Source organism: Megalops cyprinoides, chromosome 1 (assembly GCF_013368585.1).
Source record: "Megalops cyprinoides isolate fMegCyp1 chromosome 1, fMegCyp1.pri, whole genome shotgun sequence".
Taxonomy (NCBI): Eukaryota; Metazoa; Chordata; class Actinopteri; order Elopiformes; family Megalopidae; genus Megalops; species Megalops cyprinoides.
In genome coordinates, this window is record NC_050583.1 from 54,432,359 (window position 1) to 54,457,229 (window position 24,871).

At 47.0% G+C, this 24,871-nt stretch overlaps 1 protein-coding gene across 2 annotated transcripts; it reads left to right on the forward strand.

The window, feature by feature from the left end:
* Window positions 1-1,694: 1,694 nt before the first annotated feature.
* On the forward strand, window positions 1,695-22,988 carry p4ha1a (prolyl 4-hydroxylase, alpha polypeptide I a). 2 transcript variants are annotated; one of them, XM_036521134.1, is made up of 15 exons: window positions 1,695-1,764; window positions 10,409-10,500; window positions 10,883-10,979; window positions 12,312-12,463; window positions 12,910-13,047; window positions 13,583-13,822; window positions 14,277-14,488; window positions 15,371-15,547; window positions 17,427-17,497; window positions 21,257-21,356; window positions 21,669-21,722; window positions 21,992-22,057; window positions 22,216-22,284; window positions 22,416-22,512; window positions 22,782-22,988. In XM_036521134.1, the coding sequence occupies exons 2-15, from the start codon at window positions 10,416-10,418 to the stop codon at window positions 22,850-22,852; spliced, it is 1,629 nt and encodes a 542-aa protein (XP_036377027.1). In that variant the 5' UTR covers window positions 1,695-1,764; window positions 10,409-10,415; the 3' UTR covers window positions 22,853-22,988. The 2 variants fall into 2 exon arrangements, with proteins under 2 accessions (XP_036377027.1, XP_036377018.1); XM_036521125.1 differs by lacking the exon at window positions 17,427-17,497 and adding an exon at window positions 18,420-18,490.
* The last annotated feature ends 1,883 nt before the right edge of the window (window positions 22,989-24,871 follow it).

Below are 24,871 nucleotides of genomic sequence, written 5' to 3' on the forward strand. Positions count from 1 at the left end.
CGTGCAAAAAACTGAGTAGCACTGCCTCTTTAAGAGAAACAAAAATGGAGGCTGTTTCGTAATTCCGATCTGGAAAGGTTTCCTGAGTCTTAAGTATTTTGTTATGCTTTCCAAATGTTTACAGTACCGTTATAAAGTAGCAGTCATGTTCGTTAACCGAGATTAGCATGAGCAGTAGGATATTATTGTAGGGAATAATTTGCGTCACCGAACCAAAGACCAGCCGCGGATCCAACGCGCTGCGCTCGCTGGCGAATCTCTGAACAGAAAGCACAGCGACATCTGCGCAAGTGAGGTGAAGTGCATGTGCTCTGCAGATGTTTTAACCTATGATCAACTACAGCAGTGATTTTTATTTTGGCACACACCTCAGGTTTTTTTTTTTTTTTTTTTTTTTCGTAAACCACTACATTGTTAGAATTTCAGTGTAGCGTTTGTTAACAATATGGGTTACATGTTCAATTCACAGTCGAGACAGTTGTGTTCAACGTGAACACACTATTTACTCAGTTTGGTTCCGTAGGGACCCTGCAATGTCTTGTTTGTTTGTGACAGTAGTCTTAGTTTATTTGAAAGGCGAGGGCTTAAAATTGTTGCTGCAATCCACAACATGCTGCTGCAACACTTTCCGTGAAAGTGTCGACCTGCGAGTCATTACGTAATTTGGAGGTACAATTAGGCATATATCCTTGCCAAACTCTCACTACCTATATCTCATAATGTTTCGCCCGTAAGATAACATATTGTTATACATAACTGAATAGTAATTATCGCAAGTAGACCTATATGTAATGCGTGTAACATTGTAATACCATAACAAGTGAAGTAATTTTTTAATTCGTGGGGATAGTTCCCTTGAAAATGCCCACAAAGGAGTTAAAATCAAGGACGTGCAACCACAGTGATTTTTCTTGTGCACTGATGACAGTCATACCGCAGTCCAGAAAATGGTTATCGACAAAAGACTGGTGGAAGTAAATGGTGCCAGTAGACCTTGCGGTGTATTTGTGTTTTCAGTTTCTGAACTGTACTTGTTCTTTAACAATAGGTAGAAGTAATAATAATCCATTGGCATCGCGATTTTCTCGTTATAAAACACGTTTAATGCACTTTCTTTATGTGTATAACAACAAATTATTTATAATTTAGCGCCTACAATCATATGTAATTGAAGCAGGGTTTATTATAGGCAAAATAGAGTGTACATGTCAGTATGCATGGCGATAGGCAATGTACATGTCAATATGCATGACAACAGTCTGTTTAAATGTTTGCATTTACAACGGATTAATAAAAATATCTTTTTATCATGCTCAGCAGAGCTGGCGTAGGCAGCTGTAAGATTATAATGCCATTATCAGTTCACAGCCCTGCCTTGCTACAAGCCGGCTATTTATGTGGTTTAGTCGTCGTTAAAAGCTAAACCCTTTTCAAAGTCGAAGAACTCTCAGAAATTGCCTATGCAAAGAATGGGATAATTGAAGGGGGTGCGACTTGCAACAGCGCGTTTCACGTTCACAGATGCTTACTAAAAGCTCGCTGTTACGTGAACTCCGGTGATACCAAAATTGCGGAGGGTTGTGAGCTTCTGCACGTAGTTCTGTTTGACTGAACCACCAGGTGGCGACACGAATCCCAAGGATTCTGCAAGTCGGATATAAAACCCAGCATAAGCGAGAGAGGCGAACTGTCGCGTAAATTGGCCTTCGAGAGCAGACCCCGGTGGGCTACGTAGAAGCAGGGAGAGAGAACGGGGATCAGGAGGTAAAAAATTACTTGCGATTGTACTGTTATGATTCGGGTGTGAACGTTATATGCTACAGGTCGTATTCATGCGTTGATATGCATAACGTATTATTTTGGTTGTTATTTGGAATTGCTTTGACCACTACATTTATGAGGAACAATCTAGAAATTTCCTTTGGCAGCAACAGTGGTTTCTCGTTTGCGGACACTGCTCAGTATGCGTTTTACTCTACTGTTCTCGTATCGATTGAAAGTGGTATGGCTGTAGGCATATCTCAAAATCGTTATTGTTGCCAGCCTCAGGAATTCTTGCCCATAGCTAATGTTATCCCTCAGTTTTTATCTCTGAGTTCGAACAGCTGGCTTAGGTGGAGGTATCCAGAGGTTGCAGTGGAAAAGTTTTACTTAGTGGGGGTAGTTCGCTCGGAACATCGTAAATGGTGATATAAAGAGAATATCTGATATCTTAGACGATACTAACAGCGCAACACGAATAGTGTCATTTTCATACTTACAACACAAATTACAGTTTATTTCACCATCAACTTAACTAGCTGCTATAGTCTGCTGTATTGTCTCAGTATGCATATACATACAGCATTCTTGGAAGATGGGTTGCATACCAGTACATTACGTTATTGCGTGGCGTAATGAGATGGATAAACACAATTTCCCTCTTTATTGTATGATATATTGAATACAGAATCCTAATGAATTCGTTTTTTTGTACAATGTCTGCGATACAGCGGTAAAAGTTATACCAAACTTGCGAAGACCTTCAGACGTATCTTAAAGTTACATGGTAACATTAAACCACAGTCAGCACAATAAGTCGGGTTGCAGTCTGAATTTAACCCAACAATTACAGTTCATGTGTCGGTCAGATACTTGATGACCGGCAGTGACGATGTGCAAGGCTGGGGGCTAGCTAATTTACTCCCATCCAGGAACCGAGCGATGGGGGAGGGGTAGAGACGTGGCAGTCTACACCCCCCCACCCCCAATCCCCGTTTCTCCGTATCCGAATGAATGGCTCATGGTCTACACTACAGTAGCCAAACTTTCTGTGGCCGCTCGGAAATTTAAGAAGCAACGTTGCCCAGCTCAATTTAGACTGACCCTAACGTGTGATTATGTGAAGTAGCTATGTTTGTCCTCGCAGTCTCGTTTGGTTTTCATCTCCGTTGCTCGGTCAAAGCTGTTGTGATTCTGTAAAATTTTGGACGAGTTTCACAGTGTAACGTTTAAAGGAGAATTTCTCGCACTTACTAATAAACAGGAACTTGATGGATGAAAATGGTACGTGTTTTAAATATTGCAATTTAGTTAGTGAGGAGAAACTAGTCATGCCACTCATACTGCGTTAGAATAAACTACTACGTCAGCATTATAGTTAGGCGTCAGTGTAGAAAGCAATTTATTGTTGCAATGAAGGTGTTTAAGTCGGCAAAGCTGCCCTGAATAATGCAGACTAACAGGAAATGATGCATTTATTGTAAAAAGATTTGTTTCCTGAAGTAGAGCTTTCCCTTTATTTCAGGACAGCGTCATCACATGGTTTTCTTTTTTGTGTGTACCTGTTTTTTTCAAGAATATTTGCTCACCTCATCTCACCTCAGTACTTCCATAGCACCTTGCACCCAGACCTAATGACCTCCAATCAGCTGATTATTCACTAGGCCAGCATTTCTTTCTATGGGGGGGGGAAATCAGGCAGTGAATTGAACTGGCATGATCCACCATTTGGCAGGCACAGCAGTGTGCTGAATGCTACCTCAAGACAGGTGAAACATTCTGCTTCAGAATCCAAGCTGCAGGTGTTTCAGTCAGAAGAGAGGATTATAAAATAAGTGAAAGTCTGTTCAGAACAGCTAGTAACATATTATCACAGTTTTCAGTTTGTATTTCTAGCCCATATCCCAAGTAATAATAATTATAATTAATATTCCTAGTAATATTACCCCCGTCACTGTTGCTTCTACTAATAACACTAATACTAGTTATTGTTGATATGAAAATGTAAAAACTTAAGTCATTTGCAGTTTTTAGCTTGTGCTCCATCCCTGTGTCCCGAGTGCATGCATTAATATTAAAACCGAGTGCAATACTCTGAGCAGTTCTTACTGGCAGAGTGCCTTGGCCTTTAGGAAAGTTTTGCTTCACTTGCTCAGAATTTTAAAGGTAATGTCAACAACTGCTGTTGTGTAATGCTGCCAAAGTAATGATGCCAAATGTAATGCATGTTTAGTTTTGTTATTCAAGGGTATGGCCAAAGTGCATGGTTGTAATACTGAATCCGAATGTGAAATGTTTTGATCTGCAGAAAACCTAATACCATGGTAAATTGAAAAAACACTTAAGTATTTATTTGGAAGTTACTGCTTTCAAACCAAGACAACTGGTTAGCTGACCCCCCTCCTGTATCCCCAGCAGAGAAAAGATAATATTTCTGCTACTATAGGCTCACTGTTGACATAACTCGAACTGAATCTGACCCATAGTGCTCAGCCTTGCATTTGAGACATCAAGCACTTTTACTGATTGAGCCACAGAGTGTCCTCTGGAAATGCTTTTAACACTAAGCGTGAAAGCATCTGAGCAGACAAGGACAGTCAAACTTGTTCATTAGCCATGTTCCCCAGACATAAGGGAAAGCCCTCAGAGGATCTCCATATATCCAGCCCCTGGAATGGAAGGGACCCTGGAAGGTCTTTATCAGCTGAATTTTTAGGAGAATGTTCTGCTGGAGCGTAAACCCAAGCTGATAGCCAGTGCAGCTGTGGGGAACAGGAAACAGGAGGTTATGATTCCTGTTTTTAAGAAAGCAGCATAAAAACACTATCTTATTGAGGGAAATTCTGTTTTACAGAATATTCCATGGGCCAAAGTAAGCTTTTCTGATTAGATAGGTTGGCATTTGTTTGGACGAGGGTACTAGAATCTGCGTATTAAAATGTTTCACAACTTTCTATTGTAATGTAAGCAAGGGCCATGAAGGGAAGTCCAATCTCCAGCACTAGATCAGCCAGTATAGAGAGGCCTATGTGCGCATAGACAGAGCCCAGTTTGCAGGTGAGGGAAGGCCAGACAAGTTTGAGTAAAAGCAAATTTTCACAAGATATTTGTCCCATAGCCATGATTTTGTCAGAAGAAAATGTTTTATGCTGTAGCAGTCCTTCTCAAGCCGCAGGAAGAAGATTCCAGAAGCAAACCCATTGAGATGAATGCATAATGTCTCAATGCAGCCTTTTTTTTTTTTTGAATAACATGTTTGGAATTTGATGTGTTGTACAAGCTGCCTCTCTTTGGGATTTCATTGTGTAAATACAATTTAATAGAAAAATGCATTCTGGCATAGACAGTGCAATGACTGCCAGCTCAGCGGATGCAGGCATTAAGTTTTGCAGTTAGTATGAATATGGTAGAGCCCCTTACTCTTCTCACTTTAGAAGCAAAGTCACCAGTTGTATTTCTAACTGAGCATTGTAAATGTACTAGTTTGTATGAGCAACTGTTCCAGCAGCAATGGTTGCTGCAGAAGAATGACATTAAAGTTGTGTCTTACTTCACAAATCACATTTTGACAGTTAAATTACATTCTTCTTGACTGTAAGATGACCATTCTTTTACCCATAGTTAAAACATGGCTTGTCCTCATATGGCACCCAGAACGGAGTTCACCTGCAGTGATCAAGTTCTGATAGCTTTGATTGTTGCTTTTTGCCCTTCCACGTCCGAACCGTGAAGCTCGGACGTTATCTTGGTGGGACTGTGAGACGCGTTGTGGCGCTAAAGAATGGATTCTCACCCTGGTAGGTTAGAAGGTGCCAAATGGCACGGGGGGTGGTTGTAGCTTAGCAAGCTGTGATTGTACAGTGGTGGGAAAGTCAGGTGACTAAAGCAGGGGTGGTGTTCAGGACACTGTAGTAGAATGCAGTTGTGTTTCCTTAACTACTGTGTAAATTACCTTTTGTTTTGAAAGGCAGGAAATGACCCTTCTATTTTAGGGTGGAAGGTATATTTATTTGCTTTTGCTTAACACTGTTACTATGTGTATTTGTTTTGCATATCAGGTTTTCTCACTGGAAGTCTCATTGAATGCTGTTGCACATTAACTATAACAAGTAAAATGCAGAAAGGTCTAGTATTATCATGCAGGTTAAAATGTGAACCCCCACGTGTTTACAGACTAGAGCGAGTGTCTACAGCAAGTGTGGAGTCTGCTGTAATGAGCACATTGAACGGTTTCTCATTTTGTCCACAAGGGTCACTTCCTCCTTCATTTAGTATACTGCTGCTTTGGGAAAACTGAGAATTAGGCTAAACCACACAGGTCTCTACTAGTCTCCTTTGGCAGGAATTACAGTCCACACACTGCACATTCCTGTCTCCCATGTGAGTGGTCTAAAGCCTTGACCCCCTGCAGTGAGCCTTCTGTTGGGGGAGGGGACACCCTCATTGGGAGTGGGAAAAAGCCAGAGCAAACTGTCCCTCTGTAAACTGTGTGTTAGTTCAAAATATTGATCTCTCCTCTAACATCAATATAAACTTCAGCAATTCAGACCACCGTCCCATAAGTTGTGTGCTCTAGCTTGTTGCCTCAGTGCAGGTGACCTGTACTCTTTTGTGAGAGCTGGAGTTCCCTGCAGCTCCGTCTGTAATTGCATGACGTAAAAATTCCATCAGCTTCTTTGTCTTTTGATGCTTACAGTTCTTGCAGTTTCCACAGCGTAAGGCTGCACACGACGTGGAACACACATAAATGTGCTGACTAGTTTGTCTGAAGTATGGTCCTTGGACAGACAAGATGTGATGCTGCTTCATAAAATAAGACTGTTTTATGCAGGGCGCAGGAACGAAATACACATGCCTTTTAGTGAAACAGGAAGTGATTACTGCTCTGCATGGGCTCCTAGGTGAAGTGGAGACACCTGGTTAGTGCAGAGAGTACACATGGATGAGGAATTGGGGGGAAGGGTGGTGGAGAATTTTTTTTTTCTGAAAGAAGCTATTTCTCTGTGAAGTACATCCTTCACCTAAAGTCTAAAGTCTCCATAATGAGGCTTAACAGCAGTGGGTCTTTAGGACATGGAGTGGGATTTTCGCCTAATAACGTGTTCCTCTGGAGGGGGTGGTGGAGCTCACCGTTTGAAGTTGTCCCACTTTTCAGAGCTTTTGTTTTGGTCGAGCACATGCGCTGTGAAATTTCCCAGTGTTCATTTCAAATGCTTGTGAGCACCCTGGGTTGTCACCATGTGTCCCTCCATCACCATTGGGTGTCTCTAGCTTTCTGTTAACTCTGAGTATAGTGCCAGCCTGGGATAGCAGGGTAGCGGAGGGTGACAGGAAGATTTTTAAAATGAGCTCCAGTTTCAGTGCGTGAGGTAGTGTTGGTCATGTAGTTGGCTGTGGTTGTGGTATTCCCACAGAATTGTTTATTTGGAGGGGATGCCTGAGTAGTGTGGGTTCTTCTCAGCATCTTTGTGAGCTCCATGCATTTCAAGCCTTGAGTGCGCAGTAATAAAAAATGAGTACTTCTTAATATGTTCATTTCAGTTTAAAGGTTCAGCTGCATAAATCCTGACAGAGTAATATTTTTGCCAACTGTTTTGTTAACATTTTTTTGAGTGCTCAAATTGTGCCAAACTAAATAAAGCAGTCCACCCAAATGCTGTGTAAGGCCTTTCAGTTAATATCACTAGTAAAGATACTGTTTAAAATGTTTTGTTGCTCCATTTATTTAAGTCATAGACATGTATAGACACCTTTTTCTGTATCCAAAATATTTCAGTTGCTGAAATGTTTTTTTTTCACAATATCAGCTTGAACAATTTGTGAATAAATCTTTCAGGTTAAAGGCTGAAGGCCAACATAATAAAATCTGTCCATTTCCAACTGCTATAGAACACTTCAAGACAATGTGAGAGCTTTTGTTATGCTTTATCTTCTTAAAGGGCTGTACTATCTATTCTTGGAAGACACCACATGTAAACAGAAAAGTAAGAGTAATATTTTTATTTGCTGACCCATTTAACATACCTTGTAGTAAAGCAACATCTAATAACCATTGTTAGATAACTTGCTCTGTTGATCAAGCATTGAAAGTTCTATTGCCCACTCCTTCTTGTAGCATAGTATTTGTCAGATGTGATAGCTGTTCTCCCTTGTAAATTTAGTCCTATTGCACATTTTTCTTCTGCAAACCTTAAGACATCTTTTCTTTGTAAATCTACCTCCAGTCTCTGAAAGAGTTACCCGGATAGCGGCCTTGGCAAGGATGGGTAATTGGCAGTTAGGCAGGTGGGCTTGCCCTGGCCTGTACTGTGACAGTAGCCTAGCCAGACAAGGCCACATGGTGGTGTTCACACATCCAGGAGAGAGGAGGTGTGCCGCTCGACATCTTGGCGCCGGTGGCAAGTTTGTGTCACCTTTTATCCTCAATCCTTTTATTCCGCTCGGTCCCCCAAATTGATGTGCTTGAGGACCCTGTGGCTCAGGGGCAGATTTTTTTGAAACTCTGTCTCAAACGCCATGGATTCCCTTTCCACTGCCCGGGTGCTTTGGTCACCGGTTTGGCTTTTCAGTCGGCTGCCAGCTTTTGATGCTCACTTAAGGCGGAATGCTGTTTGCTCACCTCAACACAAACAGATGCATGGAGAGATCGACCTCCTGGGACTTCAGTCCAGCCTGGAAGACGGCATGAGCTGACGGATGGCACAGGCTGTGTGGTGATAGATTTGAACCTCGCTTGCATGGGGTTTATTTAATCCTCAGGTCCACTTTATGGTAACTGCAGGAAGCAGGATATTTACTGAGCAATTGTCTGGCAATTGTAGGTGAAGTACCTCGCCCAAGGGTACAACAGCAGTATCATTCCATGAATGTGAAGTCAGGACCCTCGGGTCCACAGTATGGCAGCTGAACAACAGAGACTCACAGAAGTACAACAGCAGTGTCTCCCTCTGAATGCAAACCCAGGTTTCCCTAACGCAGAGTCTGTGCTGCCATGCATCACTGCTAAACCAAAAAGTTGAAGCGTGTGCCTTTGCTGTGGGTCTGCGCGGCAGTATCGGAGCGGGGGAGTGTGTTTGGGGGTCAGATGGGTGTGTAGATGGGAAGAGGAAGCGCTCGTGTTTCTGCCCCATGGCTGCCGCCGCAGAATGTTGGCGGAGCGGGCATCGGCGCCGCGGGAGGAGGAAGAACGCAGCGGCATGCCGCGGGGGGCGGAGGGCACTTGGCGTGTTGCCCTGCAGTGCCAGCTCCACGCCGGCTCCATGCCGCGCCAGCCCATGCCTTCTGGAAGCTGCCGTGTCAGTTGGCCGAGCTAGGGGGGGGGAGATCTGGACTTTCGTCACGGGGGCCCGCGCTTAATCCAGCTTTGTGCATTTCCTCTCTTCCTGTTCTGAAATCCGCTGCAAATTTTCCATCCGGCGGCTTTCGGAAAAGTAGGACACGTGCGTTCACCTGGTGCCGCTGTTAGAATCCAGGAGCTAAGCGGCAGAGTGGTAGAGGAGAAGGTGTCGTGAACCGAAAGGTTGCTGGTTTGTTTCCCCGTTGGGGTGCTGCTGTTGTACGCCTTGGGCATGGTACTTAACCTACAATGGTTCAGTAAATATCCAGCTGTATAAATGGAGAAAATTGCAACCTGTGTAGGTCACTCTAGATAAGAGTTGTCTGCTAAATGTAATTCAATGTAATGTAACATAACTGGTGGGGAAGCAAGGTTAAAGAGAGGTGAGAAAGAGACTGGGAAGTTATCACAGAGCCTTGGACTGCTCGGCCGTGGGGTAGCAGACATAACATAGCCAGGGCCGCCAGGGAAACAGGTGATATCGGAACACTGCTCCATCCAGGTGCTTTAAGCCACTGAAGGTTTCGCATCGCCAAAGGTGGCATGTTGAGACCGCGATATCGGGAAGACGTTGCGTCCCTCGTATCGGGCCAATCCAGGAAAGACATTCCCAAGTTGCGTCTGACAGATTTATGTGCCACGTTCTCCCTGGAATTCTCCTTTATGGCCGCAGGTGTTCTTCATTTTTACCCCTCCCTGATTTTCTCCCGCTACAAATATACCGCACCACTGCTTTCCCCCGGATAGGCAGTCTGGTTGAAGTTAAAGCGGCTCTCACTCTCTCTTATCAGTCTCTGCCTGTTCCATTCCGGTTCTGAAAAATTTCAGATGTTCACTCTCAGAACCACCACATTCTCTCTTTTCCTTTCTCTCTCTCGTGTCTCACTCCATTTCTTTTCAGATGTTTTGCCACAGTAGGATGGATGCATCCTCTGTCCCCCTCTCTTTCTCTCTGCCCCTCTTTAGACTTTTTCCCTTCCAGTGGTGCTCATTTAATTACATTATATTATTGGCATTTGACACTCTTATCCAGAGCAACTTACATAGGTTGTAGTTTTTTACATGTTACACCATTCATACAGCTGGATCTTTACTGAGGCAATTCTGGGTTAAGTACCATTCCCAAGGGTACAGCAGCAGTGGTCCGGTGGGGAATCGAACTGGCAACCTTTCGGTTACGAGACCTGCTCCTTAACTACTATGCTACCCAGCCGCCCTGTGTAGAGTTCACTCTCAGTGCTGGTGCATTCTCACGTTCCCTCCCTCTCCCTCTCCCCCTCCCTCTCCCCCTCCCCCTCCCTCTCCCTGCAGGCTGAGCATGGATCCGCGTGCCTTCTGTGCGTTGGTGCTGAGCTGTCTACTCTGCAGGACCTCTGCGCACAATGACTTCTTCACATCCATTGGTGAGTTTGCTCAGCTCCGCAGCCTCCCTCTCTCCACCTCATCCTCCGTTCTGCCGGGGCCCTGGGAAGCTTTGGAAAATCCCAGCAGCGGCTCCACCGAAGCCTAAGAGCCACAGGAGCTGTGGGGATTTCTGTCGGTCTGCAGTGCGTTCTGTTGTGGCAGGTGCTGGTCCTCTGTGACACTGCTCTGATTTAGTATTCACAGTCTAACCTGATGCAGTCCCAACCTCCCCCTGAAGTAATACTAATCAGTAACATGATGCCAGCACAATATTAACAAGGTGTAGCCCACCCTCTGACTCTACCTCTCTGGAGCTTGCAGCTCAACCAACTGTGTTTGTGTGTGTGTGTGTGTGTGTGTGTGTGTGTCTTTGCTGTCCAGGTCAAATGACTGACCTGCTGTTCATCGAGAAGGATCTGGTCACCTCCCTGAAGGATTACATCCGGGCTGAAGAGAGCAAGCTGAAGCAAGTCAAAAAGTAAGTGATTGCACGCGTGTTCACTGCACACACACACACACACACACACACACACACACATACATACAGGTAGATGTATACCCGCATGTACACATATGCACTTACATATACACATACAAATGTATTCAAACACACTCACATGCCACACAGATGCTTTAAAACATTCACATTTACATTTTGTCATTTGGGAGACACTCTTACCCAAAGGGACTTCCAATGCACAAAAATGCATTTCACAAAACATCATGAAATGTACAAAGCAAGCACATAAACAAGGACTTTCAACAAGCGCGCATGTACACAGATACATGTGTGTACACAGATGCAAACACACATACACACACATACAGACATGTGCAAATGCCAACATGCAAGCACAGTGTCCCAAGTGGCTGAGTTCTTCAGTGCTCTTTGCTCCCTGGTACAGTGCCAGTACGTATCATTTACAGGGTTTGTGTGTGTAAATACTGGGTGTGGCCTCTGTTTTGAATGACCCAGTTCTGAATGGCCCACGTTGCCTTTTCTTTATGGGAAGTAAACTGACCCTGGCAAAGGGCGCTGTGGTCATAGGGTGTGGCAGAGGCTAGAGAAACAGAGCGTATTTCAGTCAGCGTTAAGTTGTTTCCCAGGACATGTTGACTTCAGTTCATATAAGGTCATTCTCTTGTGTGTTTGTAACTTGCCTTGTATGTGTATTACTAATTGGAGCTTGACATCGAAGTTTTCTGTAGAAGTATTTGGGAAAAAACTCCAAGAGAAGTGTTTCAGTAAACATGCCACGAGGCATGGAGTCGTGGCACTTACACGGTTGAATTATTGCATGATATAATATCATATACAGTACCAGTCAGAAGTTTGCACACAACTTTCATGCTTTATTTGTACTATTTTCCACATTTTAGAATAATAGTAAAGACATCAAAACTATGAAATAACACAAATGGAACCATGCAGTGACCACATAAATCAAATCAAAACTGTCTTATATTTTAGATTCCTCAAAGTAGCCAAAAAAATTATTTTTGGAAGGAAATTGATGCATAGGCACCAAAATCACTATTTATTTTTGTCTAAGAAACAAATTTCAAGCATTTAGGTCTTTGAAGCATTATAGGTCTTAAGATCAAAATGTCTTTGAGTATGTGTTTCCCATTATCTTAATCAGATGTGTCCAAACTTTTGACTAGTCCAACCAAACACTTTCCCTGGGTTGTGTTTTGTCATAAAACAATACAGCGTGCCCTTTGATAAAGAGAGCCTAATGAGGAGTTTATATGGAGCTCAAAGTGTGTTTGCGTGCTTGCCTTCATGTGTGTGTCCATCTCTTCCTAGGTGGGCGGAGAAGCTGGATGCGCTAACAGCCACTGCCACGCAGGACCCCGAGGGCTTCCTGGGCCACCCGGTGAATGCCTTCAAGCTGATGAAGAGGCTGAACACAGAGTGGGGAGAGCTGGAGAGCCTGGTGCTCAAGGACATGTCGGATGGTCAGAACCGCAGCTCTGTCTGTCTGTCTCTCTGTTTCTTTGTCTGTCTTGTTTCTCCACCACCAGACAACCACCCGGTGATTTGTCATTGTGTTATCAATAAGAAAGTGTGTTTGTTCATGTGGCAACATCGGGCCCGTGTTTGCTCTCTCGCAGTAATGGTCAAGTGAGGCTTTCTTAGTCAGCTAATTTGTGCTGCCAGTATTTAGATGATTGGAGCCAATTGGAGCCACATTATCACTCTCATTCTTGTATAAATGGGTGGTTTAATAGCAAGAGATGGCTCCACCCTTTTGTCCAAGTTGTCCATGAAGTCTCTGCAGAAGACTTTAGGACCTTTAAGAGCTAGTTAGGCCTCCTGTTGTTTTATAGTAACCCTATCATGAAGGGCACTGTCTGTGAAACACAAATCACACCCTCTGTCGCTGTCTCTCCCTCCTCTCCAGGGTTTGTCTCCAACTTGACCATTCAGAGGCAGTACTTCCCCAACGACGAGGACCAGACAGGGGCGGCCAAGGCCTTGCTGAGGCTTCAGGACACTTACCAGCTGGACACGGAGACCATGTCCAATGGGGACCTGCCTGGTGAGTGGCCCTGGGAGTGGCTGGGAGTATGGGGGAATGGGTGAGGGGTGTGGGCAAGGATGGGGGAATTATAGGGCAGCTTGTACTTAAGTGGATTGGGTAAGTGAGGGCGGCGTGAGCTGTGGCAGTGGTGAGTGGACTAGGCGTTGGGTAAACCTGGGTTTGCATTCGATGGGAGACACTGCTGTTGTTTCCCAGTCAGGCTCTGCTGTACAATTGCCATAATCTGCATCTGAGGGTCCTGGCGTTACATTCGATGGGAGACACTGCTGTTGTACTTCAGTAAGGGCTCTGCTGTACACTTCCTTTAGTATAAATGTAGCTATTTTAAGTAGGGTGCTGAATGCTGATAATGTAAAATTGTACGCATTTTAAGTCCCTAATTAAGCGCTTAAACAATTACACTTAATTTATTCATAACACTTAATCAGATTAAGTAATAATTAAATAAACAAAGTGGTATAACGAAAAGCCTCTAAGTTAAATCTTTGATTGTTAAAATAAATTTTGCCCTGTGCTTGTATCTGCTCCACAGGGGTGACGTACAAGTCCACCCTGACAGCGGAGGACTGCTTTGAGCTGGGCAAGATTGCCTACTCGGATGCCGACTACTACCACACAGAGCTGTGGATGGCCCAGTCCCTGAAGCAGATGGATGAGGGGGAGGAGTCCCCCATCGACAAGGTCACCGTGCTGGACTACCTCAGCTACTCCATCTACCAGCAGGGGGAGCTGGAGAGAGCCCTGGAGCTCACCAAGAGGCTGCTCAAGCTGGGTGAGTCCCCCCCCCCCACACACAGGCCAATTGGAGGAGTTAACTTTCGGGTTTGGAGTCCGACTCTTTCTGTTTACTGAGTAATATTTAGCTGTGGCAGGTGTTCCTAACAGATGCTTGCCTCATTCTGACATGCCCCACTTATTTTGAAGGCAAATTGGATACACTGTGGCAGCAGTGTAGCATAGTAAGGAGCAAGACTCCTAACCGAAAGGTTGTTGGTTCAATTCCCTGCTGGGGCACTGCTGCTGTACCCTTGGTACCAAGGTACCTTAACATAGAATTGCCTCAGTAAATATCCAGCTGTTTAAATGGGTAACATAAAAATTGTAACCCGTGCTTGCTCTGGATTAGAGCGTCTGGTAAATGCCGATAATGTAATGTAATGTTACAGAGTTTGTGGTGAACACTAGAGCCTCTGTGGAGGTGAAAGCTTTGTAATTTGCTTTTGCAGACCCCGAGCACCAGCGTGCCAACGGAAACTTGAAGTACTTTGAGTACCAGCTGGCTAAGCAGAGGAGGGCCGAGGCGGAGCAGAGCACCAGACAGAACGACAGCAAGGAGCGCGAGAAGAGGGAGGCGGGCGCCAAGAAGGGCCGGCCCGTGGACCACCTCCCCGAGAGGGCCAAGTATGAGAAGCTGTGCCGCGGAGAGGGGATCAAACTGGTGAGAAGCGCAGTGCTCAGTCAGAGTTGCTGTGAAGTTACTGTGCGTGCATGCACAGAGATGGAGAGAGGGCTCCGTGCCTTCGTGGTCACAGGCACAGTGAAACTGGTGCACTCAGTGGCACACTTAATGCCTTCATGGTCAGCAGCACTAGTGAAATTAGTGCACAGACACATGGGAAACTAGTCCACACACGGACAGAGACACAGAGAGACTAATCCACACACAAGGACAGACACACAAAGACTTGCCCACATACATGGACAGAGACACAGATAGATTAGTGTACAGAGGTAGAGAAAATGCATATTGTATTTATGTGCTCAGTACATGGCTTTGCCCAGGCCAAATCTCAAAATTCCATTTGTACAGGCCTTTGAACACAAAGGTGGTGGCTCACTGAGACAGGCCAGGTTAAGTCCGCTGCTCAGGGCTGCTGTTACTGTGTGCTCTGTGCTCTGGATGTGTTTGTGTGAATGTATGCATGCATGCATTTTGGGTATTTCGCCAGCCCCGGGCAGTGCCAGTCAGCAGCGGGGAGCAGCGGGGTTGGCACGGACCCCGGAATGCCCCGATCGACCCTGCCCACAGGCCGCACCCTGCTTCCCGCCGACTCAGCTGTCCTGGGCCATGCCTGTTTACTTACTTCATTATATTTAGCGATGGAGCGGAAGGCCCGGGTGTGCGTGCATGCGCGCGCTGTGCACCATCCCCTAATGCCGTCGAAGCAAGGAAACGTCCCGAAAGCTGTGAGAACGTCCCCACTCCTCCATTGGTCTGGTGGGGCTGCGGGGTTGTGAAGGCTGGGCGTGGCTTATTATTCCCATCTCACCCTCTCTTCCTCTGTTTGTACCCCCACCCCCTTCCTCGCCCCTTCCACAGACCCCTCGCAGACAGAGCCGCATGTTCTGCCGTTACTTTGACAACGGCGGTCACCCGCGATACCTGATAGGCCCAGTGAAGCAGGAGGATGAGTGGGACCGCCCCCGCATCGTCCGCTACCACGACATCATCTCCCACAGCGAGATCGAGAAGGTGAAGGAGCTGGCCAAGCCCAGGGTGAGTTCTGCTCTCAGAAGCAAAGCGGGGGGAGGGGTTTGGGGATTTGGATTTGGGGGGGGGGCAGGATCTAGAGGCAGAGGTCCCCAAAATGGGAGGAGACTTTCATCAAGAAGCCACTGAACGGCACCACTGCCTTGAGAGTTTCATTACATTAAATTACATTATTGTCATTTAGCAGACAATTTTTACATTATCCATTTATACAGCTGGATATATTCTGAGGCAGTTGTGGGTTAAGTATTTTGATCAAGGGTACAGCAGCGGTTCCCCAGCAGGGAGTCAAACTGGCAACCTTTCAGTTTCGAGCCCTGCTCCTTACCACTATGTTACACTGCCGCCTGCAGGTTTTGCATCTGATACTGCAAATGGCATGCATGAATAAGGATGCTGCAGAAACAAAAATCTGTGCTGCCAGCCGGTCAGATTCTGGGCAGGGACTAGAGCCCCTGCAGAGCTGGGGTTGGCAGCCCTGGGACCTCCCTCCCGTGGTCCTGGCTCCTCCAGGCCTGGTCTGTGCTTGCAGTGGAGTGGAAAGGAGGAGGAGCCTGGTTGGGTGGGTGGGGAGGGAGGGAGGGAGGGGGGTGCAGCATGTGTGAGGAGAAAAGGCTTTCCCCAGCGGAACGGCCATAAGAGCCTCCATCCCTCCCTGTTGACATTGCATGTGGACACTATGCATGCGAACTATGCATATGTGCTGCACACCATATGCGTGTGGTCACGTGCCGTGTGTGCGCGCGCACCGCTTGTCTCGTGTTTGCACTCTGAGCTTTTGTGTAGCTGCGGTGTGTAAGTGCTTTGCCCTGCTCCTTGCTGGTGTCATTGCATAGACCGGCCGCAGCTCTGAATGTCTGTCTGGCAGGGAGTAGAGCAGGTTAGGAGTGTGGAAAGAGGCGCAGTCGGGCTACAGAGACATGCAGATAAGAAGAGGAGGGTCAGAGGGAGTACAGTAGAGGATTTTAACCAGATGCCTGTGGAATGACATGTCGGACCTCTTAGAAATTCCCTAAATATGGTAAATGACTTATTTCATATTTCATAGTGCATAGTGCCATAGCTAACTGATATGTTTTATACATACGTAACCTCCAGAACCAAAAAATTAATATGCAGCATGCAGTGGTGTCCATACAGAGGGAAAGAAGGGCAAGTTATATGCTGCAGCTACGCAGTTAACACTCAGATGGCATGCTTGCTGCCAGTCTGTGCGGGTACTGATTCATGAAGTGGCTATTAACTGCCAATGTACAAGCACAGTTGGAATAGGGTGGTGTACCGAGAAGGAGCCAGTTAGGAGAAGGTGGTGTGCAGAGAAAGACAGCCAGGACAGGGTGGTGTGCAGACAAATAGTGTCAGGAGAAGCTGGGAAGTCCAAACCTCCTCTTAGGTGACATTAATTATCAGCTCCATTTACTTAAGAGTTGTGGCAGTGTGACACTTGTGCTTTGGCTTTGACCAATCGCTGAGAAATCCTGATTATCGTGATGTAATCAGTCACTGGTCATTGGAGCAAAGCTGACAAAAACATCAGGTAGAGTTTCTGTGGTCAGTGTAAGAGTGGAGGACTGAGACCAGGCAGAGTTTCTGTGGTCAGTGTAAGAGTGGAGGACTGAGACCAGGCAGAGTTTCTGTGGTCAGTGTAAGAGTGGAGGACTGAGACCAGGCAGAGTTTCTGTAGCCAGAGTAAGAGTGGAGGACTGAGACCAGGCTACAGACCAGGCAGAGTTTCTGTAGCCAGAGTAAGAGTGGAGGAGTTAAACGAGGACAGGATGACTCAGAGGGTAGTGGAGCCCGGAAGGGACGCACAGTGCGGAGGGAGAGCAGGTGCAGTCCGGGTGTGGGGAGTGCCCTGTAACCTCTCCGCCGGTTGGCTCCACAGCTGCGCAGGGCCACCATCTCCAACCCCATCACTGGTGTGCTGGAAACCGCCTCATACCGGATCAGCAAGAGGTAAGGTACACGGGTGTGGTGAGAGCGGTGGGGGTGGGGGAGGGGACCCCAAGTAGTGGAGCCCCTGCCCCCCCCCCTCACCCCTGCCATCAATCCCCGCCTCCTTTCTGCACGCTTGGGCCAGAAGTCTCCTTAGCAAGAACAGATGACACCACCACAGGACTTAAATGTGCACTTTGAGTCCAGACTGCACTCTTCAGATTCCAAATAACAGGGCAGTGCAGTCTGTCAGTCTGCCGGGTCAGGACCTAAATTACTGCAGACACTAAAATGTACTTCCTGTTGCTGACTGCATAACCATTTTCTGGGCAGTGATGTTAGCATAAAATATTTCTATGACATTTTGTGTCTGGTAAGTTAAAAAGATGGATGAGCTCTGTACCTAGTCAGTGTAACTCCTGTAGGTGGTGCTTTCTCTCTGTTCTCAGTGCTGGTTGAGGAGCAAGGAGCCCACAACTCCTGGAGAGAAAGTGTTATAAGATCCAACTGTTTTATATTTGGGAGAATAGGGGTGCACAGTCTGTTCCTCTGGTCACACTCTGTTCTTGCTAAGGAGTACTGGCTCTGCTTTGGAATTTAACACAGGGGAAGAGAAAAGGTAGCCTTTACCTTTTTTGCTGTGTCTTTGTAAATTAACACTAGTTTGGGTACGACGGGGGCAGGCATGGCAGCCCTCACCCTCCACTGTTGTCATGGAGTTTGGCAGAGCCAGCCTGTTCATTGGCTGCGCACACACTGGCCGGCCAATGAGCAAGTCCTACGGCGGAGCAGTTTGGAAGGCGCGGTCTCAGGGCGACCCCTGCAGTATTGGCCGTTCCAGCACAAAAGCCGGCCTCCTGTGGGGCGTTGCATTGCCAGCCAGTGACCGTTTCTCCCCTTCCTCTCTCTCTGTCTCTCCGCTGTGCCCGCCCACGGGAACTAGCTAAGGCGCGCCACCGTGCATGACCCCCAAACTGGGAAACTCACCACCGCCCAGTACAGAGTCTCCAAGAGGTAAGGGGTCAAAGGTCAAGGGGAGGGGAGCCGGGTCCCCGTCTGTTCCTGCTGTGCCTCACACCCCGCCCCCCCCCCCCCACATCCTCCCTAATCATCATGTGATCCATGATCCATCATGGATTGTAACTACTCCCTACACTTCTTGAGCCAGGTCTGCCTCGGTCATCTGCCTTGGTCATCTTCCTCTGTCACGCCTCAAACCCCTCAGGACCCTCTGGCCCTCCATGCCCAGGTGGGACACCTCCCACAGGGTACACGGGAACGCATCCTCTGCCTGAGGCAGTACACGGAGACGGCAGTGCCATGATGTCATTCACACAAGAGCTACATTCTCCAGATGTTTGCTGGATGTGCAGTCCTTATATAATGCACAAGGCGGTGCAGTGGTCTTCCTTTGAAGAGGTCATATTGAGCTGTGGGCCTGTTTCAGGTCAGGCAGACTGGTGCTGACAGCTGATCGTATGGAAGAATGGGCCAGCGACCCTGTATATTCACTTCCTGTGTTCCAGGCGGGTCAAGGAAGAGACGCCACCTTTCTTCTCAGGAATCTGACCTCTGACCTCAGACCGGTGCAGACCTGCAGGGGTCATGCCATTGTCAATATTAAGGTCACTCTGGGCTTTTCAGCCTCCCCCCCCCGGCATTAAACCAAAAAACGGTTAAAAGCCGTTTGACCTCCCTCTCAGATGGTTAGCAAAGCTTTGAGGTCTCACTGTAGTCTTTAAAGAGAAAAGTCCTTTATTTTCTCGGGCTGTCTTCGTAAAACTGACATAAACAACAGCTAGTGTTGGGACACAAATGGCTTATGATAGATTTAGCAGATTGTGCGTGTGGGGGGGGAACTTGAAGTCATGGGTGCCTCTGATCTGCTGTCTTGAAGGCTTAGGTCCACTGCAGGAAAGGTGCATAGCGCCCTCTGGTGGGGCTTAGAACAAAAAACACCCCTTGGGCATTAACTACAAGTCAGCATCTAGAATAAACCACTTCAACTTTTCGTTTATGCCAGCTATGATTCATCCCATTTAGCTGTGTTCAGTGCACTTGCCCTGACAGAGCCTAAATGAATGCCAGTTATAACCAAAGCCAGTAGCTGGTGAATTAGAGAACATGGGTTGGTAAGTTCTGCTTGTATTCTCCGCTTTGATGTAGCTCTAGGGAGACTATATTTGTTGAAGCAGATGCACAGCCCCCTCTCACGGCGCTCTGTAATTGGGATCGGAATAGCTCGTTATCGTAAGATGTGGGCCAGCGGTCATGCCATCCTCATTCATTTCATTCATTGTGACGTACTTTTATAACCAGCCCAGCATAACACCCAAATACACACACACTCTCACACACTCAAATACACATACACACACATTCACTGCAGCCCTGTGGCTTTTCTCTCTCCACTCATTACCCCCTGTCTGTGTGACTCTCCATCAGCACGCAGTTGCTGGGGATTTTGGGTGTGGTATTACGGGTGGCTGCAACTTTAGGTGTGTGTGTGCGTATGTGTGTCTCAGCACGCATAGTTCCGTTGGAATGTGTTGGAGACTGTTTGGAGATAGCCCGTGGCAGTGGAATGTACGCACGGATGTGTCTGTTTCTTTAAGGTAGATTTTTAAAGACTCAATTCACGTATTGATTTTTTTTCTGGATTAACAACTCAATGCCCATGCTGAGCGCTTTTGCAGTATTTTCATGAAACATGCACAGACACACACACACTCCTGCCCAGAGTTGGTTTGCATTCACGCTGAGGTCGTTAAGTCCTCATCTTCCAAATTGACGGAGGTTGGGCGGAGGCGGTGCCTAGAGTGTATTCAGACCTTGGGGGCGAATGGGGACATCTCTCCCCCTCCTGCTGAACTCCATTGCTTTTAAATTCTAGTCTGTGTAAGCGGTCATTTCAAGGGCATTTTCTCTGCAGATGAAGCACAAGGCAACGTTCCAGTGAACTGCGGGGTGTGAAGAGACAGCAGATGTGTTTTTTTTTAGCGTGCGTGTTGGCCTGTGTCTGGCCTCGCGGACCATAAACAGGGCTTCTGTTGCCGGCTGTCGCCAGCCCGGTTATGGTATGGTTATGCTTTCCGGCTTCACCCCTGCTGAACCGCCATTAAAGCGGCATGTTAGAGCCGAAGATGTGGCGTGCGGCTGCGGCTCCAGGCCACTGCTGGGCGCGGCCAAGACCAAGGCCCTGGAGGACCATCTCTGCAGACATGTGTGCCTGCATAAGAGCAGCTTGAGAGGCCAAAAACAGCCTGAGCCAATTGGAGATTCTGTCAGGGCCCCGACGCTTCTGTGTAGATAGATTCCTGCACCCAACCACTGACCCTGGGTCAGTTTCAGCCTTTTCTTACAAAAGAGGGATGTACTAGGTTTAAGGCAGGGTAAGTAGATCCAGGATCAGTTTGTGGGTGCAGAAAGTCACCAGAGCCACCATCACCACAACCCTGCCTCTTCCTCCTTCTGATTCTCATCTTTCATCTTTTTGGATGCTCCTGTTATTAACCATTAAAATTGCATGCTGGAGGTTGCGTTTCTTTTCTGTCTGTTGATGTCATTCATGATTTCCCACCACTTGCTGTGATGGTTGAAAGAATAGGTCACCTTGACTTCTTGGTGGGATTGTGTTGGACGAGTGTCTCGGTTGCATGTGTTGGCAGGCTGACATAGGCTGCCCATAGTCTTGTTCTCTGTTTGCCCTCTGTGGTGGCACCTCCCCCTTGCCGTGCTGTGCTCTGATTGGTCGCGTCTCCCCCCTCCTCCCCATGACAGTGCCTGGTTAGCAGCCTATGAGCACCCTGTGGTGGACAAGATAAACCAGCGCATTGAGGACCTCACAGGGCTCGACGTCAAGACCGCGGAGGAACTGCAGGTAATGGGGGGGGGGGGGGTGTAGCAGAGAGTGGGCACACTGGGAACAGGGCAAGATGAACTTGAAGATGGGGCATAGATAAAAATTATTCTATTTTCCTACATTGAAAGCTATTGAGAGCAGTGATAAAAATGCCAGCGTGGAGCATTGGAATGATTTGGGAACGTCCCTCAATCAATGAGAATAGGGGTGTTTGGTTGCCTTTTAATGAGGCTGCCTCTCCTCAGATTTCTATTGTGATTATCAAACACAATGGAATCCCTCACATCTCTCTCTCTCTCTCTCTCTCTCTCTCTGTTTCTCTCTCTACAGGTGGCAAATTACGGTGTGGGTGGACAGTATGAGCCACACTTCGATTTTGGACGGGTAAACAAAGGCCTTTTGTCTTTCAATGTGATAACTGGAGCATAGGATGGAGAGCCATTCAGTTTGAGAATGGGATGCTGGTTGTGTGTGTGTGTGTGTGTGCGCCTGTCTATTGGCTTGTATGTATGTGTCACTGTATGAATGGGTCCCCGTGTGTGTGTGTGTGTGCGCGCAATGGGGACATGAGTGAGGTTATGGAGTGTAACTGAACCAGTCTGTCTCTGCCTCCTCTGACCCATTCTTCCTGCTTGCCATGTGAAACCCCACAGAAAGACGAGCCGGATGCCTTTAAAGAGCTGGGCACTGGGAATCGCATCGCCACCTGGCTCTTTTACGTGAGTGTCCCCAGTGTCTCTCCCTCACCTCCGTCTCTTTTCCTCACGGCTTCTCTCCACTCCCTCCCCGAATTCGTCCTCCCTCTGTTCTTCTCTGCTCTAGCTGCATTCCCTTGGATTCTCTTCCAAACGCAACAGTTTTTCCCACTTTGTTGCAGATGAGCGACGTACCAGCAGGGGGAGCCACAGTGTTTCCAGAGGTTGGCGCTGCAGTCTGGCCTAAAAAGGTAACATAATTACTGGTGACATCTTACTGAGGGCAGCGTTCAGTATGCAGGGTTGTGGCAATAACACGGATGTACACATAACGTGTTAGTACATGGTTGTACATGTGCTGTGTATGTGTGCTGTGTTGCAGGGAACAGCGGTGTTTTGGTATAACCTCTTTCCGAGTGGAGAGGGAGATTACAGCACGCGACATGCCGCCTGTCCGGTCCTTGTGGGCAACAAGTGGGGTGAGTCAGCTTCCCGCTCACACATAATGACATCATAATACACCTTACCTCAGATACCCATCCTTAAAGATGGTATATCCATAAAGCCACCACCGCTTGTGAGACCAATACAGCCACCACCACTTATGGTATTAATACAGCCAGCACTATTCCTTAAAGAAGTGATATTAATACAGCCACCACTTCTCCTAACAGATGTGACAGGTTTGTAGTTAAGCACTGTGTGAGAAGTAGTTGGACCTCCTTAACTCTCTTCTCTCCTCCTCTAGTTTCTAATAAATGGATCCACGAGAGGGGTCAGGAGTTCAGACGACCATGTGGCCTTAATGAGACGGACTGATGAAAGGGGCGTGCTGCTCCCCCTCTTTCTCCTCCTCCTTCTCCTCCTCATCCTCCAATCCACAGAAGTGTGGCTGTGAACTGCAATCAGCTCCACCCCTAGTCCTGCCCCACCCCTCCCGGCCCCGCCCCGTGTTCACCTCTGAGAGCTCAGATCGGCGTGTGATCTGCCAGGTGTATTTTACCAAAGAGCAATGAGTGTTACAGCGGTGGGAAGATTTCAAAGTGCCCTGAAGGGAAGTGATTGAGACTGGCACCCCAAAAACCAGTTTTAGGCAGTCACCTCTTCACATCATTATCATTTTCCGAAATTCAAAATAACCATTTTACTCAGTAACTGGCTGTGGTCAGCTAGTGCCAAAATGTTACCCTGCCCCCCTTCAGTGCAGTTTGAATTTATCTTGTGGTCTATATTGGAGCAGAACACGGTCACAAGCCTTTTCTTTTAAAAAGCTGGGTTTAGAAGCATACATAGCCCCGCTTTATTGTTACTGTGGTGGGTTTGCTTATATGAGTGCGTTTTTTCGTGGTCTTGCGCATTGTGATGTGAACTTCTCGCCCAATCAGCACGGGCCTCATTATGATGTCAGCAACTCCACTCTAAGCCAGAGGTGAAATTCACACGTGCTTCCTTCTTCCGTGCCACTCCCACCCCTGGCTTGACACCACACAGCCTACCCTCCCAGCATCCTTTGCTTTTGCTCCTTCCTGTTTGGTCACTCCTGGTTTCTCCCACAGATGGCTTGCAGTTCAGGGAACAGGACTCCACCTTCTGCTTTTCTGTCTGTCACTTCCAATCTCCCACCCCCTCTTTTCACTTCTACCCAGTGTCATCGGGATGCTGACTCAAACTGTTAGTGCCTCTGACTGTTAGCCAAACAGGGTACCAGTGGGTCTCCTCCACCTCCTCCATAACTGCATACGGGATATCAGTTCTGAGAAGCAACAGATAGCCAGGTCTTAAAGCTCTGTGGTGCGGTTAGCTGCCGAGAAGCTGAAAGAGGATTTACTGGCTTAGTGGTGGTGCTGGTTTTACTCTGACTAGATGCTGTGTCAGATTTTCCCATCATCCCTTCCAACCCCCTCCCACCTCTCCACACCATGTCAGGCTGGGTAATATTGAGGTCAGTCACTGTGGAACAAACGCTGACTGCTGCACAGATAAACACTGATATTTAATACTCAACATGCGCCTCATTTCCCTGGAGCAGGGGCCAACTTTCTGAGAAGCCATACGCCAGTTTCTCCTGAACACTTTCTCCAACTGACAAATGGACTGACTCTGAGGTCCCTGTCCCACCGTTCTGTTAATCAGTGATGCGTTGAGAAGAAATGGTGAGAGGAAAGGTGTTGCATTCTGTTGCGTTCTGTTGGTTGTAACGTTCTCATGGTCCTGACACTTGCCTTCTCAGGTTTTGTGCTCAGACTCAGAATGGCACCTAGAGCCGGGTCTATTTCAGTCTCAGATTAGCCAGAATAACACTACGCGGGGGGGGGGGGGGGTCGGATGTGTTGTACACAGCGGTTTCACCCAAAGATGCAGAAATCTTAACATCAACATCTATCGGTTTAACACAAAATTTAGCCCAGAAACTTCTAAGGGGACACTTAGAAGTTAGGCCATTTTTTTTCCAATAGCTTTTTTTCTCCATATCTTTGCAATCAGCAGTTGCACAGCTCCCCTGAAGAACGGAAGTTCTGCCTCTGTTTGCCTTCTCACTCCCCCTGTGCTGTCCTGCCCCTCTCATCTGTGGGAGAAAGATGCTATTTATATCTTCGGAGATGTAGTCCTTCGATTTCGTATGTTCTATGAAACGCGTTGGGGAATATTTTTTTTTGTAAGTGTGTAATGTTTTCTACAGAAATAAATTCTATGTTGTTGATAGCTACTTCGAGTTTTCTCTGTTTGTGCAGTATACTGTTACCCGTTAAAGAGAGATGGAAGGTTGTCAGTTTTTGACTGTCTGGGGGATGCTTCTGTGAAATTAACATTCAGACTGATGACAGGTGTTATAAAAAA

Excerpts from the sequence above, each read along its gene's own strand:
- p4ha1a (XM_036521134.1), top strand. The coding sequence starts at position 10,416 with ATGGATCCGCGTGCCTTCTGTGCGTTGGTGCTGAGCTGTCTACTCTGC. Across the intron at positions 10,501-10,882 it reads TGACTTCTTCACATCCATTG|GTCAAATGACTGACCTGCTG; the intron begins GTGAGTTTGCTC and ends TTTGCTGTCCAG. Across the intron at positions 22,058-22,215 it reads TCGCCACCTGGCTCTTTTAC|ATGAGCGACGTACCAGCAGG; the intron begins GTGAGTGTCCCC and ends ACTTTGTTGCAG.